Raw genomic sequence first — 24,920 nt, forward strand, 5'->3', positions numbered from 1 at the left:
TTAAAATAATAGCCACAACACTAAAACCTCAAATACAAGGCTAAACCAAACAACCAACCTACTCATCTATTTAAAGAGCACAGTATTTTCAAAACATATACTTCCTGAGAGTTTATACCTGAGTAAGACATAGAGTGCCTAAGTGTTCTGTTAAAGTTTGACAGATAGGCTCCAAATCCTCTAAGAAAGGTATGTGTCAGGTGCCAAAGTCAGAGTGGGAACAAACATAGACAGAAAAACTTCCCAGAGGATTCCAACAATCTAGAGATTAATATTCTTTAGAACCAATTTTAATTCCAGAAGAATTGCATCTGGATAAAAAGATATACATTACTACTTGGAGAATATATATTTCAGTTAGCTTTCCTCTAGTTAAAACAACTATAAGCTGGGTGGGATGGGACTGGCTTTGGTAAAGAGGTATGGATGGCTTCTTGAACCTGCAGTTACTGTGTCCATTGAAGGAAGCTAAACTATGAAAATAGGCCTGGACAGATACAAACACTTAGCCATAACAAGAAATTGTTTTATTATGGAAAAAATAAAACCCTCCATAAAACTCGGTTTTTTTGGGCACTGCTTATTTAATCAAGTGTGCAAACATTAGGAGAATTTGCAGTCTTCTGTTTCCAGTTGTGAAGAATGAGCCCTAGAATCGCAGAGAGACATGGAACCACCTACATGTGGGTTGCAGCGTGCTTAAAACTCATGGCAACCTTTGCACTGGTCAAGTACATTGAGAGGTTAGCTATTAACATTACCCAACTTTCTGCAAGAAGCAAGACCAAACATTCTAGGAAGTGCGATTAAAACGTTAAGTGAAGCCTTCAAAGCTAGAAGGTTGTTTTCAGAGTCAGTTCCTGCTGGGGCAATTAATTGGCCTTTACCTGATTTTCTCTTTTTCAGCTGCTTCCATGGCTTCCCTGTTAACTCTGCCTGGCTCTTAATTCTCAGGCTGCAGCCTCTGGCGTTCTTTTAAAAAAGGCAACAAGCAGATTTGCTAAATTATGACCCGTACTTCATCAGAGTCAAATTTATGGAAATAAGGGTCCCCTCCAGATGTTTAAGGGGTGGTGGTGGGGCAAATCTTGACTTTTTCTCCTGGGACTTTCTCAGGTGCAAACCAACGCGTCTACAGGAATATACTTGTTAACTACTTCTTGGCTGAGAGTGGCTGGTGAACCTTGCTTTCATTGGCGGAGGGGGCATGCACACAAACAGCCCCAGAGGTTAAAATCTAGAGCGTGAGAAACAGGAAGTACCAAGACAGCCTTAGGGTCGGTCTCAGTGGCTGCCATTCTGTAATACCGAAAGCTGACTCGATCTCTTCCCACTTTTAGTTTTGAGTGGGGAGTGCCGTCTGAGTCACTGTTGGACGCCGATGTCGCTGGTCACACTGCGGCAGCTGACCAACAGTCTTTCGGGGTTATAGGGACTTGGAAGCTCATGAATCGCTTCTGTTCCAGCCCTGCCAAATTCCAGGCTCTGCTTCCACAGCTCCTCAGCCGGAGAACCCACTACTGGATGTCAATCATGCATCCTGTGTGCGAGGTTCTACAGCCTTCTGACCGGCGCCTGGCCTTGACTGGCAAAGGATGAGGGGCGGGAAGAAGCGAGAGGAGCAGAGACTTGACCGATGCACTGAGTTCCTTTAATGGCAGGAAGAACAGAGGGAAGTACCGGACCTCAAACTCGCGGCTGGTTCACCTACAGGCAACACTCGAATGAGACAGGAAGACGCCTGCGCAGTAGACACAAAGTTTCTGGAGCGCTCTGACGGTCCGGGGGAAGATCGCAGTCTCAAAGACCCGGATAATCCCGCCCACATAGCAGAGCCGGAAGAGGGTGGGACAAGTAGGAAGAAGGCGGGACTAGCCAGCCGGAAGAAGGCTCAATGCTTTGGGTAGTCGCTTCACGGCTGTGAAGATGGCGGTAGCTGCGTGGCTTCAGGTGTCTCCTGTCATTTTTCTTCTTTTGGGGGCGCAGCCGTTCCCATTGTCGGTTTTTAGTGCAGGGCCTGCACCCGTGTTTGCTGCAGATAGATCAAAGTGGCACATTCCGATGCCGTCGGTGAGTGTTGGAATCGCTATTGAACTGGAGGGGGATGAGAAGTGGGGCTACGGTGGCCCAAGGGGTCCAGGATGGTTTCAGGAAAGTCGGTATCCATAGGGGGTAGGATACCCAGAGTGTGCCAACGGGGTCTCACCTTCCCGGAGCTGAGAGCTGCGCTGTTTGCCTTAGCTAGGAGCAGTGTCAGAGTCAAGCGTGTTCTCACCGGGAAAGTAACAGAACTTTCAGCGCCAAACTTGAGAGGTACTTAACTAGTTTCTCTTTCAAGCTAGAATGTAACAAAATCTGTCACTTAGGCTTTGGATGAAAGGAATACGTAAATAGGAGTCTTGATTTTTTTTTTTTTTTTTAACTCTAGTGTTTTTATTTATTTATTTATTTTGTAAAAATATTTCTACGGATGAGATAACTTGGTTTGGTTTAAACTTTGAAATGTTTTTGTGATTCAGGGACATAGGGATTTTTAAAAATGGATTTTAACATGGGAATGGCCCATGGGAACGAAACAATTCTATAATGTAATGTGGTAAGGATAGTTTTTCGTTTGGTATTTAACTGATAGGTTCACCTGTTCCCCTCTCAGTTTTAAAACCTCGCGAGTAAGTAGTATTTTGAACCACAAAAAAAAAAAAAAAAAAAAAAAAAAAAAAAATTTGGCAAGAACTTCTTCAAAAACCATTAGCTGTTTTGTTCACTTTTTTGTTTTGTTTTTGAATGTTCACTGTACCTTTATATGGCAAAATTTGCAGCTTTTATTCATTTTAGCAAAGGTTTTTGGGTTTTGAGTTGTACTTGTTTATTGTCCTTTTAAATTTAAAAGTAAAACTGCTCAACGGTTGTTTGAAAGCTATGATTGGTTGTTCTGAGTGAATAAAGAAAAGGAACTGTACATCTCATGAGCTCGTGTCCTTTTTACCCTACATTGATGCTTTTAAGTTAAGTTGAAATTTGTAGTCCCCCCCATATATATAGTCCCTGCTTTATGGCCTGTGTATGGGGGGGACTCAAGACTACACTGAGGGGCAGAGCCAGTAGTTTGGATATGATTGGCTTTCACTAAAAGAAAAGATGTTGTCCTTTTGATTAAGAAAATTAATTTGAATATTTTATTAATTTAGATATTCATATTCTGTCTTGAAAATCAAAATGTCCTGATGCTAGTTTTCTTTATCTTTGCAGGGGAAAAATTATTTTAGTTTTGGAAAGATTCTTTTCAGAAATACTACTATCATACTGAAATGTGAGTTTTAAAATGTCATTGTTATTTGAGCTTCTTAAACATAGCTTATTTTCTGCCTTAGTCTGCTTGTGTGTGTGTGTTGTGTGTGTGCATGTATGAATATGAAGGCCAGAGGTCAGTTACTTGTCTCTTCCTCAGTTCCTGTCTACCTTTTTGTTTTGAGACAAGATCTCTCCTATAATTTGGAGCTTGCTGATTGACTGGACTGGCTATCAAACAAGCATTGGGAATACAGACATGGATCACATTTTAACAGATGTACTGGGGATCTGAATCAGGTCCCAATGCTTGTGTGGGAAGCAAGCATTTTACCAACAAAGCCATCTCCCTAGCCCCTTAATACATTTTAAGTTCAGAAATGTAATAGCTTGACACTGTTTAGATACATTTAGTATAACTAAATTCATAATATAAATAATATCCAGAATACTTGTATGAATTTTTATTGTCTTTCTTATCTCTTGTTTTTCAGTTTACTATGTTATGTATAGATACACTATTATATGTAGCTTATATTAATATTTGTATTATATATTGCATACTGAATGTATACTCTATTGAATTCATATGTTGACTAATTCTATTCAGAGTATATATGTATGTTTATGTAAAAATATGTATATATTTAATTACATTTCTATTGTATTATATTTAATTTTGTTAGATGGCTGCTTGCATCATTTTAAAATCTGTTACTGATTTTACTCTTGTGTACTTGTTATACATTTACTAAAAACATGGCCTAGGTTTGCCAGACTGTTGGCTCAGATATTCAGTAGATCTTCTGTTTACCAAGGGAGTGTTTTATTCTTCAAGGAACCTCGAGTTCAGGGATATTACCAGGAAATAGGGATTAGGTAGAAGAAAACCAGTTTGTCCAGTGAGGTAGCTACAGGGTCTGGAGCTAAATTGTTCCATGTGCACTAAGATCTCCCTTTCATTTTTGAAACTTTACTTTTGGAAGTAAATGTTTTTGGGTTGCTCTGTTTTTGAGCAGGGATAGTATTCTAGATAATCACTATATTATGTATTTTGAAACATGGTCTCATTGGTAGCCCAAGTCTTAGTTAGTTAGCCCAGTCTTAGGCTCAGTTTCTTAAGTGCTAGGATTATAGGCATGTTCTACCATGTGTGTTTTGAACATACTTTTTTTCCCTGAAAATGCAATAAAGTCATAGTTGAGTGATTTTTGTTATTCTTTTGTTTAGTAAGTGATTATAAGATAACTACTGTGTGCTGAGTACTTTTATATACTAGAGAGATGGTAGAAAAATTCTCTTTTCTCATTGAGCTTACACTTTAGTGGGAAGAAAAGGAGCAGGTAAAGTATACTTGTGATGGTTAGTTTTAATTGTCAACTTAGCACAACTCAGAATAACTTGGGGAAAGAATCTCAGGGAGGGGTTGTCTAGATTAGGTTGGTCAGTGGCCATGTCTGTGGGGGATTGTCTAATTCTGTTAATTGATATGGGACTTTCCAACATAAATGTATGCAGGACCATTCCCTAGGTTTGGGTCCTGAATTGTGGAGGAGTTGAGAAATAGGATGTATGCATTGATTCCTCCTTGCTTTTGCGTGTGGATGTGATGTGAGTAGCTGCCTCAAGTTCCCAGTGCCTAGACTTTATTCCAATGATGGACTGTAACCTGGGGCTTTATACTGAAAGAAACAGTCTCCCCTCTGAGTTGGTTTTTGTCACAGTGCTTTATCCATCCAGAGAAATAAAACTAGGACAATACTATGTCCATGAAAATGTCTCCTAATAACTTAAATTTGATTTGAATCAGTTTACTCTCTTGTGAGGTTGGTGTACTGGCTGTTTACTCATAGCTGTGAGGAATGGAAGGATGTAGTTGTTTTGGTTTGTGCTATATTCCTATTAGGTATTGTCTTCTAGTTTTATTTTGACCTAATAGTATTTTACCAAGGACCAAATATACAATCTGCATATTATAAATGTTTACATTTTTTGTAGATGATCTGAGGTTCCTTAATTTTTTTTTTTATTATTTGTTATTCCCATAGTTTCTCATATTTGCCATCTTTGATATGTGGCTTCCTTAGCACAGATGGGACCATGTTCTTGTCTCAGGGCTTGTTGTTTAGAGTTCTAAACATTGTACCTGTCCTTTAACACTTACTTTTATGTTTGCAACAAAATTCCCAGAAAATCTTTTTTTTTTAGCACTTAAAAATTACATTTTATTTGCTTATTTAATCACATACTTTCTGCATGCTTGTGAATGTAGGCATTCTGTGTGTAGAAATCAGAGGGCAACTTGCTAGAGTCAGTTGTCTCTTTCTACCATATGTGTCCTGGGGATAGAACTCAGTTCCTTAGACATACTCTGTAACCCATCTTGCTGGCCCTGTTTTCTGACTCTAAACTAATATACCCTATATTTTTGTGTTCTCCTGTTAGTAGCCAACTAATAATCTTTATATCTTTTCCATAAATCTCAGCTGATCAGATTTTTGCATATCCTAATAGAGCTCTGCAAAAATGTGTTAGTCATTTAAAAATTAGTGTAGGAACTGGAGAGATGGCATTAGCTGCTCTCCCAGAGGACCCAGGTTTGATTCCAACTTGACTTATCAGTTCATAATAATTTATAACTCCAATTCCAGGGATCTGACACCCTCTTCTGGCCTTTCTGGGCATCAAGCTCATAAGTGGTACATGGCCAAAACAAGCAAAACAAACAAATATAAAATAAAAGAAAGTTTTTTTTTTTTAAGTTGGTTAAGAAAACAATTTAAAACAAAAATTGGGAATCTTTTAATTTTGTTGCTTATTATTTTTATTATCTTAAAATTTCAATTAATGAATGTTTGCTTTTTGAGACAGGGTTTCTCTATGTAGCCTTGGCTGGCCTGGAGCTCACCATGTAGACCAGACTGGCCCAGAACTCACAGATCTGCTTGCCTCTGCCTCCTAAGTGTTAGTATTCGAGACGTAGGTTATAACCTCCTGATTGCATATTTTGTTTTGAATTAAAGTAGATTCTTGGGCCTGGAGAGATGGGTCAGTGGTTAAGAGCACTTGTTCTTGTAGAAGACCCAGGTTCAATTCCCAGTATCCCAGGTGGTGGTTCACAACTGTTCATAATCTAGTTCTAGGATGCATATGATACATGTGAGCAAAATACACACACAAAGTGAATACGTCTATGGAAAAAGAAGTAGATTCTTAAATGTAGTCATACTTATTCTTGTTATACTGCAAAACAAAAGTACTCTTTAGTATGTTTTTCTTCCATAGCTGGAATCAAAGAGGAAGTTTGAATTAGATGTTTCTTTTGTTGTGAACCAAAACCAAAAGTAAACAAAAAAAAAAAAAAGTAGTCATTCTTGTTTTTAATTTTTATTGTCTTTTTGGGTTTTTTTTTTGGGGGGGGGTTGTGGTTTTTTGTTTTGTTTTTGTTTTTGAGAAATAGTCTCATGTAGCTGAAGTTGTCCCTGAGTTCCTAACCCTCCTGTATCCACCTGCCAAGTGCTAGAATTACAAGCAAACAGTTGGCATGTTTGCACAGAGGAGTCTGGAGTATCTTTTCCCACCTCCCAGGACAGTTAGACTTACCTTCTTAAATTTTCAGATTGATGCTTTGGTTCTTTTGAACATTGAATTCCAAACTATGTGGGGTTTTGTTATGTGTATATGTAGTATGGTATATGTGTATGTTTGGTATTTGCACAGGTGAGCCTGGGTAGGTCAGAGAAGGATGTCGAGTGTTGTGTTATATCTGTCAGTCTCACTTTATTTGAGAGAGGGTCTCTCATTGAACTTGGAGCTAGGCCTATAACATTAACAAGTCAAACAGGTCATCATAACAGATCCTTGGGAACTGGAGTGACAGATGGCCATGTGGGCACTAGAGTCTGAACTTCAGTTCTCATAACTGCTGAGTTGTTTCTCCAGTTCCCTTTATCCATTCTTGCTGACTTTCGAGGGCCAAGCCATGAATCTCTCTCAGTGGATCTGTTTAAAACACTGTTTAACAATACTGTTATTCTGTATTTCTCCAGTAAGTGTGTGACCTTTTAAAAGATCTTTGATCATTTGTTTTTCCTCACCCCCCTCTTAATCGAACACTCTACTATTAAACCCTTGTGTATGTGTGTTCTGCTTGGTAAATACTTGAATATCATATCATGCCCGTGTTTTCCTCAATATAGATCTAGAGATTTGGGATATAGAAATAGACCTACATTTCCAAAAGGGTTAAAGAAAGAAAACCTGCTTAGCTACCACTTCTGAAGGAGTAGTGATATTATTTAGAGGCTATCTGGGAATCTGGGCATTCTAGCGTACTCCTGTAATCTCAACAGTTGGCAGGCTGAGATGGAGGGATGGCAGTGAATTTGAGGCCAGCTTGGGCTGCACAATGAGATTCTGCCTCAAAACAAGCAACAAGAAGGAAAGAACAAACAGTTCTTTTTGCTTGTATGACTTGATTTCCTTTTGTTTAAAGACAGCATATTGAATATCTCAGTTTAGAGTGGGAAATAACTAGGTTACAAGTTAATAGAGAAATGCTGGAAGAACACTTCATTTGGAATTCTCTCATGTTTACAATTATTTCTTTCATAGTTGATGGAGAGCCTTGTGATCTGTCTTTTAATATAACCTGGTTTCTGAAAAGTGCTGATTGCTACAATGAGATCTACAACTTCAAGGTAAAGAATATGAACATACTTACTTTCCCTGGGATTTAACTGTCATCTGACCCCAACCTCTTAACTTTACAGAAGAAAGAGTGGCGTGTAATTATGGAGCAGCAGAGCTGAAACAATATCCCATTCTGTCCAGTCTGCAGACCTATGTCAGCAGTTCTCGGGGTTCCTGTCTCAGAATCCTTGTCCTTAAAAAAATTGTGGCTGGGTGTGGTGGCTCATGCCTTTAATCCCAACACTTGGGAGGCAGAGGTAGGCAGGTCTCAGATTTTATGGCCAGGGCCAGCCTGGTTTACGTAGTGAGTTCCAGGTCAGACAGAGCTATACAGAGAACAAACAAACAAACAAACAAACAAACAAAAAACAACACACAAAAAAATTTGTGGACTCAAAAATCCTTTGTTATAAATTTTTTAAACATTTGTGTTTATTGTGGTATATTCATACGCAGAAACCATGGCACAGGTGTGAATGCCAGAAGACAACTTGAAGGAGTCAGTTTTCTCCTTCCACTCTGTGGGTTCTAGGGATTGAACACAGGTCAGCAGGGTGAGCAGCAGATTCCTTCACTTGCTGAACAAATTTTCTGGTCTTCTACAAGGCTTTTGTTTGTGTGATTTCCTCTTTTAAAAATTAAAACAAGGGCTGGAAAGATAGCTCAGTGATTCAGAGCACTGGCTGCTCTTTCAGGGGACCCAGGTTCAGTTCCCAGCACCTACATGGTGGCTCAAAACTTTCCATAATTTTAGTTCCAGGGGATCTGAATCCCTCTTCTGGTGTCCACAGACATACACTTGGTGTACAGACATACATGCAACAAAAACAGCTATATACATAAAGTAATAAAGTAACTTTCAAAAAGAAGATAAAACAAAGTATTGAGATATTTATTATTTTAAAGTAACAGTATTAACTAAACTCATAAGATCTTGTCTCAAAAAGAAAAAAGAAAAATCCCAGAAGAGTAGCATTGTTTGTGGTCTTGTTAGCTGTCTTTAATTAAAGTATGGCATGGCAGAAGACAGCTAGGTTTTTGTGCTTTGTTCTTTACTTAATCCTGTGATAAATTGCTTGAAATATATGTTGAGAAAAATCTGACTTCATAAAGATACATGGTTAGAAAAGTGAATGGTATTTTAATGACCTTTTCATGTAATTGGGATGTCCTTTGTTTTTATAACACAACTTTTTATGTGGGGTTTCTTAAAAGTTAATTGTAATCCAGAATTGAAATCCTATTAATGAACTTTTTATATTCTATAGTCTAAATTTATACTTTCAAAGATTTTATTCGTTGCCAGGCAGTGGTGGTACATGCCTTTAATCCCAACACTTGGGAGGCAGAGGCAGGCAGATCTCTGTGAGTTAGAGGCCAGCCTGGTCTACAAAGTGAGTGCCAGGATAGGTTCCAAAAGCCACAGCAAAACCCTGTCTCAAAAAACAAAAAAACAAAACAAAACAAAAAAAAAAAAACCAAAACAACAACAAAAAGATTTTGTTTTTATTTTATGTATGTGGATGTTTTACCTTCTTGTATGTGAACCACCTGTTCACAGTACCGTTGAAGGCCAGAAGAGGGCGCCAGATCCTCTGGACCTGGAGTTTTAGACTGCTGTGAACTTGCATGTAGGTGTTGGGTATTGAATCTGGGTTATCCAGAAGAGCAGCCAGTGTTCTTAATTGCTGGGCTCTGCCTGATTTTACGTATGCTGGGGATATAAGTCAGGGCTTCATTCATGCTAGACAAACCCTGCCAACTAAGCTACATCCCCAGTTCTGTATTGAAGTTTTATAGGAGCTTTTGACAGAGTTGGTGATTGCTTTCATTATATAACATTGGGGTGAAGCTCAGTGTTAAGAGCAGATATTGCTCTTGCAGAGGACTTGAGTTTTGTTTTCAGGACCCAGTTATGCTTCTCAAAACCACCATAACTCTAGCTCTAGGTGATCTAAAACCCTAGCTTTCATGGGCACTCCCTGATCTACATGTAATTAAAAATATCTCACAACGCCTCTATATACAAAAACACATATACACATATCTTATCTTCATAAGACACACAAATCATTACTTTGGATTGCTACAGGATAAAAGTATGGAGATAGACTCAGCAGTTAAGAATATCGTATGTACTGCTCTTACAGAGGCCCTGAGTTCAGTTTCCAACACCTACCCAGCTCACAGCCAAGCTGCTTGTGACTTCAGCTTCAGAGGGTCCAAGGCTTCTGGGGGCACACATACACACATACACATAATTGTTTTTACATACACACATACATATAATTGTTTTTCTAGTATGGAGGTGATAAGCCGATGGTTATAAATGTGAAATATTGGAGTCTTTCTGCTGAATGTGGTTTGGGTATGGGAGAAAAATCATAGAAATGACACATGATCATTTTTTTTGTGTGTGTGACTACCAGAAATGGGCTATGATTGGCAGCATGGCTTACATTCTAAGCTTGTGGACATAAATTATCTTTTTTGTAGAGTTTTGTTAATTTGGTCAAATAACTGTGTGATTAAAAACCCTTTGTATCTGGAAATTTACTAGTCCTCCCAGAATTCCTAGAGAATTACCTTTTTGTGCACCAAAGACTATAATTCTGTACATTACTTTAAAGACTTATTTGTGTGTGTGCGCCCGCGCGCCCATGTGTGCTCACACATGTGTGTGTGCCACCAGAGTGTGTGTGTGCCAGGAGAGAGTTTTATCTTCTGGAGCTAGAGTTACAGGCTGCTGTGAGCTATCTGATATGTGTTCTGGAAACCAAATGTGGGTTTCCTGGAACAACAGCAAATGTTCTTGCCCCAGAATTCTGTACTTTAGAGTTTAATTTTAGATTCTTCTTTTAAAATGTTGTGTGTCAGAGGACCACCTGTGGGAGTCTGTTCTCTATTTCTACCTCATGGGTTTTGGGGATTGAACTCAGGTTATCATATTTGGTGGCAAAAGTCTTAACTGCTAAGCTGTCTAACTAGTCTTTGTTTTATCATTAATATCAATTTTTGTAGGTACTTGTCAAGTCCTTTAGTCAGCAAGGACATGACACCAACCCTCTCCAGGCATGATTTTTAAAAACATTTTTTCTGCTTTTTTTTTTAGTTTACTGTTTTATGTGTATGTTTTGCCTTCATGTATGTATGTACACCATGTGTGCCTGGTGTCTGGGGAGGTCAGAAGAGGGTGTCAGATCCTCTGGAACTGGAGTTACAGATGATTGTGTGCTTCATGTGGGTGCTGGGAATTGTACCTGGCTCTTCTGCAAGAGCAACAAGTAATCTTAACCACTGAGCTAACTAACTGTTCAGTACCCCAGGCATGGTATTTTACATCTTGAAAAGGGACATATGCTAAGGTTTTTAGGGCTGTTGAAAGCACCACTGAAGAGCAGACTGTGAAGCTCTGTGCTTATGTTTTTCTGTGATATGAAGCTAGATGGATACCATCTGTTCTTACAGATGAAGCATTATGGGGGGACATTGCATTTTCTCATTGTCTTGACCTGAATTTGTTTCTTGCCTTTCACTGAAGCCAGAATTTTGCAGAGGTCCTTATTTTAGATTCTTGAATACTCATTCATATATATATATATATATATATATATGTATATATATATATGTATGTATGTATGTATGTATATATATACATATATATGTGTGTATGTGTGTGTGTGTGTCTGTCTGTCTGTGTGTTTGTATCTGTCTGTGTGTGTCTGTGTCCTAACACACTGTGGATGAGGTTAGAGGGAAGCTTTCAGGGAGTTGGCTCTCCTTTCACCGTGGGTTCTGGGGATTGAGCTCAGGTTGTTATATGTTACCCACTGAGCCATCTTGCCAGCCATCATGTAATCTGGAGAGAGAGAGAGAGAGAGAGAGAGAGACTGACAGACGGAGAGACAGAGAAAGGAGTGTTCCTGTGCACATGTGTTCATGTGCATGTTCAGATGCATATGTGTGCAGGCTAGAAGACAGCCTTGGGTGTTATTCAGATGCTCTCCACCTTGGGTTTCTCTGAACAAGGTCTGTCATTGGCCTGGAGCTCATCAAGCAGGCTAGGCTGGCTGGCTAGCTAGCCAATGATGGCCAGGGCCCTGCCTGTCTCCACCTTTCATACCCTAGGACAGCTATGACTTCCCTCCATGCCCAGCTTGGTTTATATAGGTTCTGAAGCTCAACCTCAAGTTTTTGTGCTTTCTAGACAACTACTTTAGCAACTGGGCTATGTGCCCAGGCCTCTCCTATTGTTTTTTAAATGGCAGTTATATTTGTACTACAGTTTGATTCTTTGTTGTCTCCAGACACCTGATTTGGAACAGGTGAGCTAAAACTTTGTATCTTCTCTGTTTTTCTAGGCAGATGAAGTAGAGTCATATTTGGAAGATCTCAAAGGGAAAAAAGGCTTGTCTGGGAGATACCAAACATCCTCAAAATTATTTCAGAACTGTAGTGAACTCTATAAAGCACAGGTAACCTCTGACAGTGGTTGGAAGGAAATAGAAGAGGTGAAAAAAAGTAATGTCTGAATTTCTCCTATGTCCATTGTTTATATGCTGGCTCTTTCTTCTAGAAGAGATCTTAATCCTGTTAAGAAGAGCTGCGCTTTCAGTCTGTATTAGCAGCAGATTCTTGTGAACACTACATTGCTGTATTTCTGAATGTTGGATTGGGTAGCTTTGAGTTCATTCATGTTGTGCAGGTGTTGCCACTTTCATCCTGCTAACCTGGACTCATTCAACAGCCACTCATCTCATCTTGCTCCTAGTAGTAATCTGCTAGTCTATTTTTTGTCCCTGTGAATTTGGCAGTCCTGGATACTTCATAGAGGCATTTGATTTTTGTTCTTGATATGAACTCTGTTATAGTATGTACCCAAATTTGATCTCTTTTAGGGCTAAACTCTGTTCTATGTACTTATCTGTTGATGGTCTCTTACCAAAGCAAATTTTAATTCTCTTATTTAGTTGATAGGTCTTCAGATAATCTATTATTATACATATGAAGTCAAAAGGGCATTGCTGCTTTATGGTTGAATTTTATGCCTTGTTTGTGTAAAGAAGAATGTGAATAATGTATATATAGAGGTAAATAATATATATGAGTACATTTATTAATGCTTACATAAATATATAGTCTCATGAATGCATTTTTATTTAAAAATTCTACTCTTTCAAAGTTTGTGAATTTTGTGTATGTGTATGTACATACTGTGTACGTTGGTGGGCTTATCCATCTGTGTACAAGTAGAGGTCAGAGATTGACATTAGGCTGTCTTCTTCATTCACTTTTTTACTTTATTTTATTTTTTGAGACATTGTTGCACCTAGCAACAATTGTTGCACTTAACACTTGCTGTTTTGGGTAGATGGGGTGGCAAGTAAACCCCTGGGATCTACTTGTCTCTGCTTCTTTCATCCTGGGGTTACATACTTATGCCACTGTGCTTGACTTCGTATGTGGTTGCTGTGGCTTCTAACTGGGGTCCTCATGCTTGAGCATCAAGCAATTTTCCCACTGAACGATCACCCAAGCCTGAAGTTCAATTTTTATCTTTTAGAAATAGGAGCTAACACCAGTTTTTGGATGGAAAAATTTTAGACTGTGAAAAAGTTTTAGAGGCATTGAAAATAGGTGATACTGGGGTTTTATTGTTGTTGTTATGTGTTCTGTTTTTGAGGCAAGTTTTTTTCTGTATAGCCCTTGCTGTCCTGGAATTCACTCTGTAGACCAGGCTGCCCTCATAGAGATCCACCTGCCTCTGCCTCCTGAGTGCTGGGAGTAAAGGTGTGCACCACCACCATCTGGCAGTTATTGCTATTGCTATTGTTACTAGTGGCTTCATTTGTTTTTGTTGCATTTGCTTAGAGATTCTTAGCAAACTGCTGTACAGTAACATACAGTTCACCTTAAGATAGGTTTTCTGTCCCGTTACTAGAAGTAATGGATAGAAGACTGTAATTTAATAATAGGCAAATGAATGATGCAATTGATACTTAGATTTTGAGCTTTGTCATAGTTCAAACTTTATAGTATAGGTTGGAAAAGAAAAGTTTTAAGATGGTACAAAATTGATGGCGAACAGAAGTAACTGTGATATTGAGTAATTTATTATCTTTTGTTCTTTAAAATTCATTCCTTCAGCTGGAAGGGTTAGTTGGATTTGATTATGAAAAGCTACTTGCTTCATCCTGTTAATGTTCAGGTGTGTTGTAGTCTTTCCAGAGTCTTCCAGTCTAATGTAAACATTGAATTGCACAATCCAATCACCAAGGAGGGAAAATACCTCAACTACTAATGCCTCATTTTGTTGATTTGAATGAGAGGGACTCTGCTGACCTCATCCACTCAACACACGTGTTTTCTGTCTCAGGCAGACTGGCATTTTGGTTTGCCCTCCTCATGGAAAGACTGGGACAATTAGGGTCATGTTGTGCTCAGCAGGGTTTTCTTCACTATTTGTAATTAATTATAAATTTTGTTGTCTGCCGATGCTGGTATTTTTTACTGTGTTGTATATTTTGCTTTAACCATTTCTATGTATTTTGAACTTTTACTTTTAAAAAAATTATTTATTTATTTATTTTTTATAGAGCTTTTCTGGAGATCTTATGCATCGACTTCCTCTTTTAGGAGAAAAACAGGAGGTAATTATTTTTCCTTACATATTTCTGAGAAGAGTGTAAAAACTGGGAAGTAATTTTCTCTCTTTTCTCCCCCCCCCTTTTTTTTAAATTGAAGGCTAAGGAAAATGGAACAAATCTTACATTTACAGGAGACAAAATTGTAAGTATTTGGACATTTGGGGCACTAGCATATATGTTTGATGTCTAATTAGTTTTCTTGTAGTGTTGTCGCATGTAAGAAGGAAATTAAGACTAGAAACTGCACACTAAAATGGTGGTAATGGTTGTTTCAAAATGATACCATGAGTGGTTTTTATTCTTTGTAGTTTTCTAGATTTTTTTTTTTAACTTTTTATTGATTCTTTGTGGATTTCACATCCTGCATCCTGATCCCGTTTTCTCCTCATCCCTTGCCCTCTATTCTACCCTTGCAACCCCCTCCCCCGTTATAAAATAAACAATAAAAAACTAAACAACAAAAAAAGGCGTGGAAGCTGTGGTCATGAAGTATGCTCTTCAGTCCAGACATCTTTACTTTTAAGTGTTCGCTGCAGTGAGTCATTGATCTGGTTCAAGGCCTCTGGCTGCTGCTACACCTGCAATACTGGGCCCTTGCTGAGACCCCTCTTGGATAGCCTGTTGTTGCTGCCTTGTGTCGTGGAGATCCTGAAGCTTTGGATCTGCAGGTTCAGCCCCTTCACGTGCTCCAGCAGATCATAGATGAGGTGGATGTTGAGGTGGGCCAACCCTGGTTCTGGGCTGGATGGTAGCTGGGTTAGTCTGCCCAAGAGCTTTCTCTTTGTCACCACCAGGGGGAACTCTCCAGAACTGCCCAAGCTAGCTCACCCCTTGCAGCAGGTATCGAGGAGTGGGGCCAGTTCTCCCTCTCAGCTTTATCCAGGCCTGGCTCACCCACACCCACCTCCAAGGCCAGCTCTACTCTGTTGCCCAGATGAGGTGCAGGGCCCTCTCCTAAGTGCTGCAGTTGACGAGGTTCAGGGTCATCTCTTCCACCGGAGATTTCCTTCCTTCCTTCCTTCCTTCCTTCCTTCCTTCCTTCCTTCCTTTTTTATAAAACAATATAGCCTGCATTACCTTGGGAATTCTACCCCTCTGTCAATAAATATTTGTAAACAAGAAGAAAGTAGTTCAAAGAAATTTAAACTCAGTTGGAAATTATCTGTGGTACAATATAATTGGAAGAAATTTTAGAAAATTGAAATAAGGCCAAAAACTAGTTATGATTTTATAAATACAGTTGTGTGAGGCCCATTTATAACTATTTCCTGGGGCTGGAAGAGATTACTCTGCAATTAATAGTGCTGCTGCTCTTCAGAGGACCCAAGTTCTTTTTGGTTGCCAGCATCTGTATGAGCTGGCTCACAACCATCTGTAACTCTAGCCCCAGGTTCCCTTTTCTGGCCTCTACTGGTACTTGCACACACTTGACTGACACATAGACACACATGCACTCATTCACGCGCGTGAGCGTACACACGTACGCACATACACAAGATTTTTTTAAAAGAAGAAATCTATAACTAATTTCCTTAAAAACATTTCTAGTTTAAAGTATAGATGAAATATATAGTTAACCATTTTAGATTATGTTTTTTACAAACCCTTTAAAGTTTTAATTTTATTTTAAGGTTTATTTTTTTATTTATTTGGCAGCGGGGGCGGAGGGGGGATTACTTCACAAAATCTGACTGACTATGCAGCCCAGACAAGCCTCCTAAGTGCTAGGATCTGGCTTATGTTTCTAGTTTTGTAACAGTTTTATTAAGATCTACTATATATCACACGTTCATCCTTTAAAACATGACATTTGATGGGCTTTTAGTGTATTCCCAAGTTACACAATCATCAACTGCTAGCTTTAGAATTCTAAGCTATGAAACTACTATCAGTACCTACTATCAGTCCATACTTCTCCCTTCCCCCAGAGTCTCTCTGTTCTCAGCCACTAAACTTTCCATCTTCCTCCATTTATCTGTTTGAAGCATTTTATATGATGGAATCTTATAATACATTTTATGTGTGACTTCTTTCCCAGTTTAACAATTTCTCCTTAGCTTTTCTTCCTGCCTGCTTAGAGCAGTGAAACCTGCCCAGGGTGAGCGATGAGGGCCTCCTTCTCAGCTCTCCTGGGCCTGTGCATAGCCCTGCACATGTGTGTGGCTGTCTAGATTTCCAGGAATAGTGTAGAGTTCAGATTCCATATAAACTCCCCATTCTGCAACTTTTTTCTTTTAAGGTTTTATTCAGCTTCTTGATAAGTGCAGCTGCTCATGTCAGACCAGGCAGTTGTGGTTATTAATAGCTGCTATTGAGTGGTTTTGTCAAGTGTCCTAACACTGAGTAATTCTGAGTCAGATCAGAAAAAAACCCTTAGATTACAGGATTTTAGCAACTTTCCAGTCAACTCAACTGAATGATCTTTTTAGGGACCTCTAAGCCTTTTTTTTTTTTTTTTAAGTTGTGAGCCTAGCCATTAACAGCTGAGCCATCTCTCCAGCCCCCTCTCTAAGCCTTTTTTAAATGGCTACTGTTACATAGCTTAATCCCAGCATTCAGAGGCAGGCAGGTCTCTGAGTTCCAGGGCAGCCTGGTCTGCATAGTGTTCACTGTTTGTATTATGTATTTTACTGGTTTTGATAGCTGTCTAATGACATTTCTGCCATGATGCTGTTATGGAGAGTAGGTTCAGGGCTCTAAAATTCCCTGTTCTCTGCCTTTTGTCTTTCCATCCTTCCTAGACCTTGACAATCACTGATCATTTTACTGTTTATCTAGTTCTGCATTTTCTGAAATATAATCTGATTATAGTCAGATAACTATATAGCCTTTTCAGATTGGCTTCTCCATAATATGAATGTGAAGTTCCTTTATATATTCTGGTAGTTAGATAACTCGTTGATAACTTGTTTCTTCTTAGAGCTGAATAATATATCTTGTTTGGTTATATCACTAACCTATTGAAGACATCTTGATTGCCTTCAAGTTTGAGCTATAAACATTTGTATGAGGTTTTTGTGAGGATATAGATTTTCAGTTTATTTGGGTGGATGCAAATTGATGATTGTATTGGAAAGGTATGTTCAGTTTATAAGAATTTTTACAGTTTATTACTTGATTAAAAAGACAATGTATTAGAGACAGAATTAGCCATATAGTCTGTCTTTCTCAGAGCATCTCTGTTTAGACATGCAGCTTTCATGGTCTGTTAGATGGGGGAGGGTGTTAGGAGTAAGGTTTTTCCTGCTGGCCTGGACCCACCATGGCGCCAGCCCCAAATAACACACCGAGACTTTGTATTTGATACAATGCTGTTGGCCAGGTACTAGTTTCTTATCGGCTAGCTCTGTCTTAATTATTAACCCATTTCTACTAATCTAAGTATTTCCACGCGGTCTCATCTCATCTTACCTGAGAGTAGGCCCGGACCTCTGTTCTCTCCAGTCTCCCCATGCTGACTCCTACTACTACTTCCTTGAATCCTCCTTGTCTCCTAGACCCACCTATCTTGCTTTCCTATTGGCCAACAGTGCTTTATTCATTAACCAGTATGAGAAACATATTTACAGAATGACATCTCCCATCAGGAGGGTGTACATGTCATGGTGTACAAGTGGAAGTCAGAGGACAGCTTTGTGGAGCTAAGTTTCTCCTCCACCTTTATATGTGTTCTGGGAATCAAAATTAGGTCAGCAGGCTTCTGAAGCAAGATCTTAACTGGTTGAGCCATCTCACTGAAGAAAGAAGCTGCTACATTGCAATGATAGTATATTGTGGTGTTTTGAGTCACTCCTTGCTTCATCAGATCAGGCAGCATAATGGCAACTTCTAGTCCTTGACAGTTTGTTGGTGCCACAGATATAAGTTTAGAATTTACTCACTAATTATGGCTGTGATTTTGTCTGAACTGACAGCTCTCTGGTGAATCTGGTTAAGGACTTGGCTGCATTCTGCCTGACTCAGCATTCCCTAGGCTGAGTGGTATCCTGCTTGTGTTTGCTAAGTGTGTTTAGAGTCAAAAGTTGTGGGTTGCAGTACCATAGGGAAAAGTGGGCAAGCCATAGATAGGGCCACAAAACCTGGAAACACCAAGGCCAGAAGGAGATACCGGGAGGAAGCAAGCTTTGATGGAAAGTTAGGACAGAACCCATGCTTTGAGGAAACATGCCAGCTGCTTTTCTTACTGCACATAAAATGAAGGCTTGATCCAGTCCACAAAAACTAGGACTGGATCTTTTCCCTTACCTTTTTATTTAGCTCCTGATGTTTTAGGAAATCTTGTTAAAATAGTAGCCAGCCTATTATTTTAACCAGCCAGGCTGTAGCTCAGTGGTAGAGTACTTCCCTGGCATGTGTGAGGTCCTAGATTGAGCCTCCAGAACTGAAAACAATGAAAGGAAGGAAGGAGTCAGGCAAGAAAATAAACAAACACAGACACTGGTATCCACACAGGACAATGAATTTAAAATTTACAAAAATAGTTTAGAAAAGCCACTAGGCAAACAAAACTTCAGAACACCCACCCCCTACCCCACCACCATGAGTGAAGGAGCAAGATCTTCTTTCATACACAATGTTCCATTTTCAGTAAACAACTGTGAGCTATACAAAGAGAGGATGGCAAATTTAAATGGAATTTCTAGAAAGTCTTTGAAGACTTTCACACATTAGATATAGGAAAGACTTTGAACTTTTTAAAATGTGCTCAAAAGAATGAAGGGAAAGAATGGACAAAAATGCAAAGGGAAATCAGGAAGAAACAGGTAAAAATTATAAAAAAGGAGTAAGTAAAAATCAAAAAGCTGAGATACATATAGTGATTTATGGCTGTAAATGCCATAAATCAGCACTTGGGAGGCTGAAACAGGAGGGTTCCAATAAGTTTGAAGCCAGCTTAGGATACATGGTGGCACCCTGTCACAAAACAACAGAATGGAAACCATAAGCGGAAAAGAGCATCAACTGAAGTGAAAAGTGATGAGAGGCTGTCACCGTTTGAGCAGGTAGAAGAAGACTGCATCCAGAGGTGGATCAGTCAAAGTTATCCTGTGCAGAGGACTAGGGAGCCAAGTTTGGAAACAGATGAACAAAGCCTTGGAGACCTTAGGTCAGTGTGCACAAAGTGGAAGTCTAAAGAGAAAAGAGGAATAGAGTAATAAACAGTAACCCAACACTTCCTAAATTGAATTTCTAGGATTGGGGTGCTCACAAGGTTTTATGCCTGTAAGTTATAATGTGATTCATTCACAAAAATGAAGTACTAATATGTGCCATCACAGATAATTTTGAAAACTGTGAGACCAGCCAGATGTTAAAGGACAAACACTGACTAATTTATCCCATTGATTTGAAATATCCACAGTAGACAAACCTATGGAAACAGAAAGTAGGTTAGTTGTTTCATGTGGTGATGGGAAAAAGAGATACACTATTACTGCTAATGAACAAAGGTCTACTTTTTTGGGAGGTTAGCAACATTGTGGAGCTGGGCACTGTGGCATGAGTCTAGAGTTCCAGCTACTTAGGAATCTGAAGCTACAGAATTACATAAGCAAAGGGTTAAAGATCAGCCTGAGAGACCTTGTCTCAAAAAAAGTTTTGATGTCACATTCTATTGAATTATGGTATGCTCAGTAACATGGTTAAAATTGTAACGTGAAATTTACTTCAGTTAATAGAATGAAACAGTAGTTAATAACTGGTTATCTGATAGGTTTGTTAAGATAAACATGTAGCAAACATTACATCCCTAACAGTTTGGCATATGGATGCTGCTTTTGCAAGATTAAAAATCTCTAGACCTGGGAGTTGAAAGTATTATATTTATCAAACCCTAGACTATGAAAATTAATCAGTACATTTTGAAATTTATAAGAGGTAGTTTTAAGATGTAAGAAATTAATAGCAGAGCAGTTTATTACACTAATTGGCTAATGACTAAGTTCAGGAAAGGTTCAGTAATTGTGAGTAATAGAACATAGAATGCTTACGCCTTTGAAGTTACACATTTCCCAGCATCCTCATTGAAAAGAGAGACTGGCAGAGATCCAACTATGGTTTCAGCATGACTTGTAGTTGTTACTGAAATAACTAGTGAATGTAGAGTTGAAGGATGTATCTGCTTTCTTGGACTTGGAATTTGTGTCATGGAATCTGTTGCAGTCTAAGTTTCTTCGGGCTGCAGAACATTTTGATTACTAGAGGGAAAGCATGATTCCACAGGGATCAAATGTATCAATGTGTAAAATCTTTTGGTCTTCATTAGGTCAGTAATGCTTACCTGGAGATCTCCGGATAAAACCTTCTCCTTTTAAAAGACCACAGTGTAAGCATGAGTTTCCTGGCCCGGCAGGTCCCTCAGCCCTTGAGACCCAAATGAACACACAGATGCTATATTAATTATGAAACTTCTTATTGGCTAGCTCTATCTTAGTTATTAACCCATAACTATTAATCTATACATTTCCACATGGTCTTGGCTTACTGCAGAATGCCGGACCTGCAACTCCTTTGCCTGCTACATTGTGACTGTTCTGGCAGACTCTCCTGCCAATGTTTCCCAGACTTCTCTTAGTCCCATCTATCTTACTGCAATATTTTTAAAAAATATTCTATCATCTATCCTATCTTTGTGAGTCTAAAGTCTTATACGAAGTTATCTTTTATCATAACTAATGAAAACCATAATTATAACTGTCTTCAACTCCTTCAAAGACCACAGAAAGATAGTATATAAACTCTATAATTGATAGTTCCTCTATAACATTGGAGCATACATCTTCAGCCAAAGGCCACAGTGTGATTGACAGACTTCTCAGTGAAGCAGGAAATTTTAAACTGTCCTGTATTGGCAGTTTGTCAGTCATTTTTTTGTGTCCTGCAGACTGTCTGGCAGACTCTTCCATGAAGCAGGAACCCATCTCGTTTTGGCAAATTCAGCAGTCACTTTCCTATGGGTCCTGTATGACCAATTTAGACAGGATACAGTCAAACAGTCCAGACAAGAGCAGTTTCTTGCCCAAATGGCTATTTCTGTCAGGAGCAAACTCCATAATGAATTTCTTCGATGCTCATCTTCCTCTTGGAAGTAATTGGTGTTTCCAGGAGCAGTTGTGTCTCACTGTCTTGAAAAACCCTAAACTATTTTAAGTGCTATATTCTGTAGGTCTTCGAAAGATTTGAAGACTATCTATTTGAAATATATCTCTGTATATCTAGAAAACATAACTAACATAACTGTAAGTTTTGATTATTATAGGTGACTATAATCTGTATTTATTTATATATTACATTTTAAAAGAGCTGTATAAACCTAAACAGGCATGGAAATATACATATAATAAAATTGACCTTAAATTTGTATCAATAAATGAAAATCCATCCCAATACAAAGTATTCATTTCAATATCATATTCTCCTTTTTTCCTTTAAAACGAGATTGCCTGTGATCCTTAACCATTTATAACCAGCCCAATTAAATTAAAATGAACATTTATAAATAATATTTGGTAATGTGGACATTGCTCACTCCAAACTGCTTCCTACTGTTTGGGGGTGCTGTCAGAAACCATGGGGATCATGAGAAAACAGAAACCTGGCCAAAATTCTGTCTTTGCTTGCACCTTTTGGAAGTTGCTTGTTTGCACTTCCTGCCTACCCTAGTAATGTTATCTTCCTTCTCAGGTCTTTGAAGAGTTTGAAGAATAGACTGTCACAGCTATTGCCTCTCTTCTTAGATAGAAATAGTAGGTACAAGATTTAAAATTTCCAATTTAGGACAGCTTTGTAGTAATCTCTGTTTGCCTTTACCCTGCAATTGGATATGTAGTTCATGCCAATTGCTCTATGTTGCTTCACTGGCAGTAGGTCTTAAATTGTGTATGTTTTACCTTTCCTTCTCCTAGAGCATACTTGATATTTGCTGTCAGTGTCTTATTTTTGTATCGAGTCTAAACCTTCTTCTTTAGACTAAAAGGGCAATTGTAGCGATATATTTGCCTGGGCATCTGTAACAGTGGCCATGCCTTTTGGGTGCAGACCTGACTGGTTAAAGGGGAAGGATTGAGATTGGGCAGGTGGGGGGGAGCTGGAATGGAGGAGAGCATCAAGGAGGCAGGGCTGCATCCTTGGAGCAGGAATGCTGCAACAGTCACTTACTGTTTTCTGTGTAAGTTCTTCTACCAGTATAATCATTTATACTGGGTCTGGTGAATCCTTAATTTCCATGCCTTCACCATAGTAACTAATTGCAGGTCTAAATAGCGGTGTTTCCTTTCACAGATGAAGAGACCAATGGCTTTCCTCTGTGGTAAGCTCCAGTGCTTTCTTACTGAGCCAGGGTCTCCTGATATGGTTGGAAATTAAAGTCAGGTCGGGTTGGAGAGGTCTCACCAAGACTGAGGCTGAGACATGTTTATTGTAAGCAATCAGACTTTTTATACCCTTATCAGAAACAGAATATAATGGTGGTTGTCAAGAAGAATGCAGTTGTAGTTGCCAGAATACAGTGATGTTTGCAAGCTATTCAGGGTATACAAGATTAATATCTAAGACTAATTCTGTCAAACTTCTATATGCTTCAGTGGCTTCTAGGGAATGCAGAGATGCACAGGTGGTCTGGATGCTTCACTGCCTCAGGGGATACCTGGGTTTCTTAGGAACTGAAAGGCACACAGTTCCCCAGGAGCCACAGACTCCAATCTGAAAAACTGATTGATGCCTCTTTTTTTTTTTTTTTTTGAGGGGGGCTCAAGACAGGGTTTTTCTGTAGCTTTGGAGCCTAGCCTGGAACTTGCTCTGTAGACCAGGCTGGCCTGGAACTCACAGAGATCAGCCTGCCTCTGCTGGGATTAAAGGTGTGCACCACCACCAACCAGCCAGTGCATATCTCTTAAGGCAGCTAGACCAGGCCAACTCCGTGGTTCCCTGCACCTTCATATCTCCTTTATCTTTACATTTTAATCTTGTTTGTAAAGACTCTTGAGCAAAGACTATTAACTTCCTTGACTTTAAAGAGGCAGTGGTTTAAAGAGGCAGAAATCACTATCTTCCTGCCTAGAGTAAGTCAAGGTGAAAGTTTTTATTTACATGTGAGGCCATGTCAGTATAGAGTCTGTTTGGAAAAGGGAATTTGTTTTAGGAGAGAGTGTGTTTATACTCATATATGTAGATTTTTTTTTCTGTACTTGACATCAAGGATGTTTTTATGTGATATAATCTTAATTTTAAATTAATTTCATAATATATTAAGTATAATTATCCTAGCATGAGTTAGAGATTAAACTCAATGATTTTTAATTGTGGTCTTTCTTTGTAAAAAATAGTTATATTAAATGTAGACCTTTGTGTGGCAAGAATACAAAGGACTGTATTTTATCAATTCATGATCTTCCTACTTTGCCATGTGCTCCATGTGCTTGTCTTGCTTATGATGGCTGTTTGAATGAACGAAAGCTGAAGTACTCCACTTCATTTCTGGGCATACTGTATTATTAACTTGCGTTTGGAATTCTTGAGACTTGAAGTTTTGATGCCCCCTTTTCCTCCCTAGGCATTGCATGAACCATTGCAGACTTGGCAAGATGCACCATACATCTTTATTGTTCACGTTGGCATTTCATCTTCAAAGGAATCACTAAAAGAAAATGCACTGAGTAATCTTTTTACCAGTAAGTTCAATTCATAGCTTTTAAAATAGCTGATTTCTATTTCTTTTATGCATGATTGATATGAAATGGGAAAATGAAAAATATTTTTTTCCTCTAGGCACAACCCACACACTTTCTATGGATCAGATACTTGGCTTTATTTTACTTTCTTTGGCTTTCATGCTATGATTATTTTTAGTGTTCTTTATTATTTTGAAGTAGACTTTTCAAAACTTGATTTCAACTTATCATCAATAATTTCTTAATATCAGGTTTTTCTTTTTTTAAGATTATTTTAAAATTAATGTGTCAAAAAATAAAATAAAATTATGTGTCTAGGTGCAATTATGTCCATGTGAGTTCAGGATTCTGTACTGGAGTTACAGATTGCTGTAAGCCTCCTGTAGGATCTGAACTTGAGTCTTCTGGGAATAAGCGTTTGTACTCTCACCTGCTGAGCCGTCTTTCCAGTTCCTCAAGAATTTTCTTATTTTCCTTCTGTAGCTACATAACTCTCAGACATTTTACCTTTTACCTTGAATTTTGTACTGCCTGTTGTAGTTCCTGTGGTTTCCATTTTTGGTTTAATTTGTACGTGTAGTTTCCCTATTCTTGCTTTCTCAGTCGATCATTGAGTAGACAGAAT

General features: G+C 38.7%; 2 protein-coding genes across 4 annotated transcripts in view; one reads left to right on the forward strand and one right to left on the reverse strand.

Moving 5' to 3' along the window:
* Positions 1 to 1,683, reverse strand: part of Ganc (glucosidase alpha, neutral C) — a 49,034-nt gene extending 47,351 nt beyond the window's left edge. For both annotated transcript variants that reach the window (XM_051183634.1, XM_051183633.1), the window contains exon 1: positions 888 to 1,683. In XM_051183634.1, the coding sequence (XP_051039591.1) occupies positions 888 to 916 (29 nt within the window). In that variant the 5' untranslated portion in view covers positions 917 to 1,683. The remainder of the gene's footprint in view (positions 1 to 887) is intronic.
* Positions 1,684 to 1,788: 105 nt separating this feature from the next.
* The window catches only part of Tmem87a (transmembrane protein 87A), a 52,345-nt gene continuing 29,213 nt past the window's right edge, over positions 1,789 to 24,920 (forward strand). Inside the window, exons 1-7 of one of the 2 annotated variants that reach the window (XM_051183635.1) lie at positions 1,789 to 2,070; positions 3,250 to 3,310; positions 7,903 to 7,988; positions 12,342 to 12,455; positions 14,577 to 14,630; positions 14,725 to 14,769; positions 24,178 to 24,295. In XM_051183635.1, the coding sequence (XP_051039592.1) occupies positions 1,927 to 2,070; positions 3,250 to 3,310; positions 7,903 to 7,988; positions 12,342 to 12,455; positions 14,577 to 14,630; positions 14,725 to 14,769; positions 24,178 to 24,295 (622 nt within the window). In that variant the 5' untranslated portion in view covers positions 1,789 to 1,926. The remainder of the gene's footprint in view (positions 2,071 to 3,249; positions 3,311 to 7,902; positions 7,989 to 12,341; positions 12,456 to 14,576; positions 14,631 to 14,724; positions 14,770 to 24,177; positions 24,296 to 24,920) is intronic. The other variant, XM_051183636.1, reaches the window with a different exon arrangement.

The sequence above is a fragment of the Phodopus roborovskii genome, unplaced genomic scaffold (genome assembly GCF_943737965.1).
Source record: "Phodopus roborovskii unplaced genomic scaffold, PHOROB, whole genome shotgun sequence".
Lineage (NCBI taxonomy): Eukaryota > Metazoa > Chordata > Mammalia > Rodentia > Cricetidae > Phodopus > Phodopus roborovskii.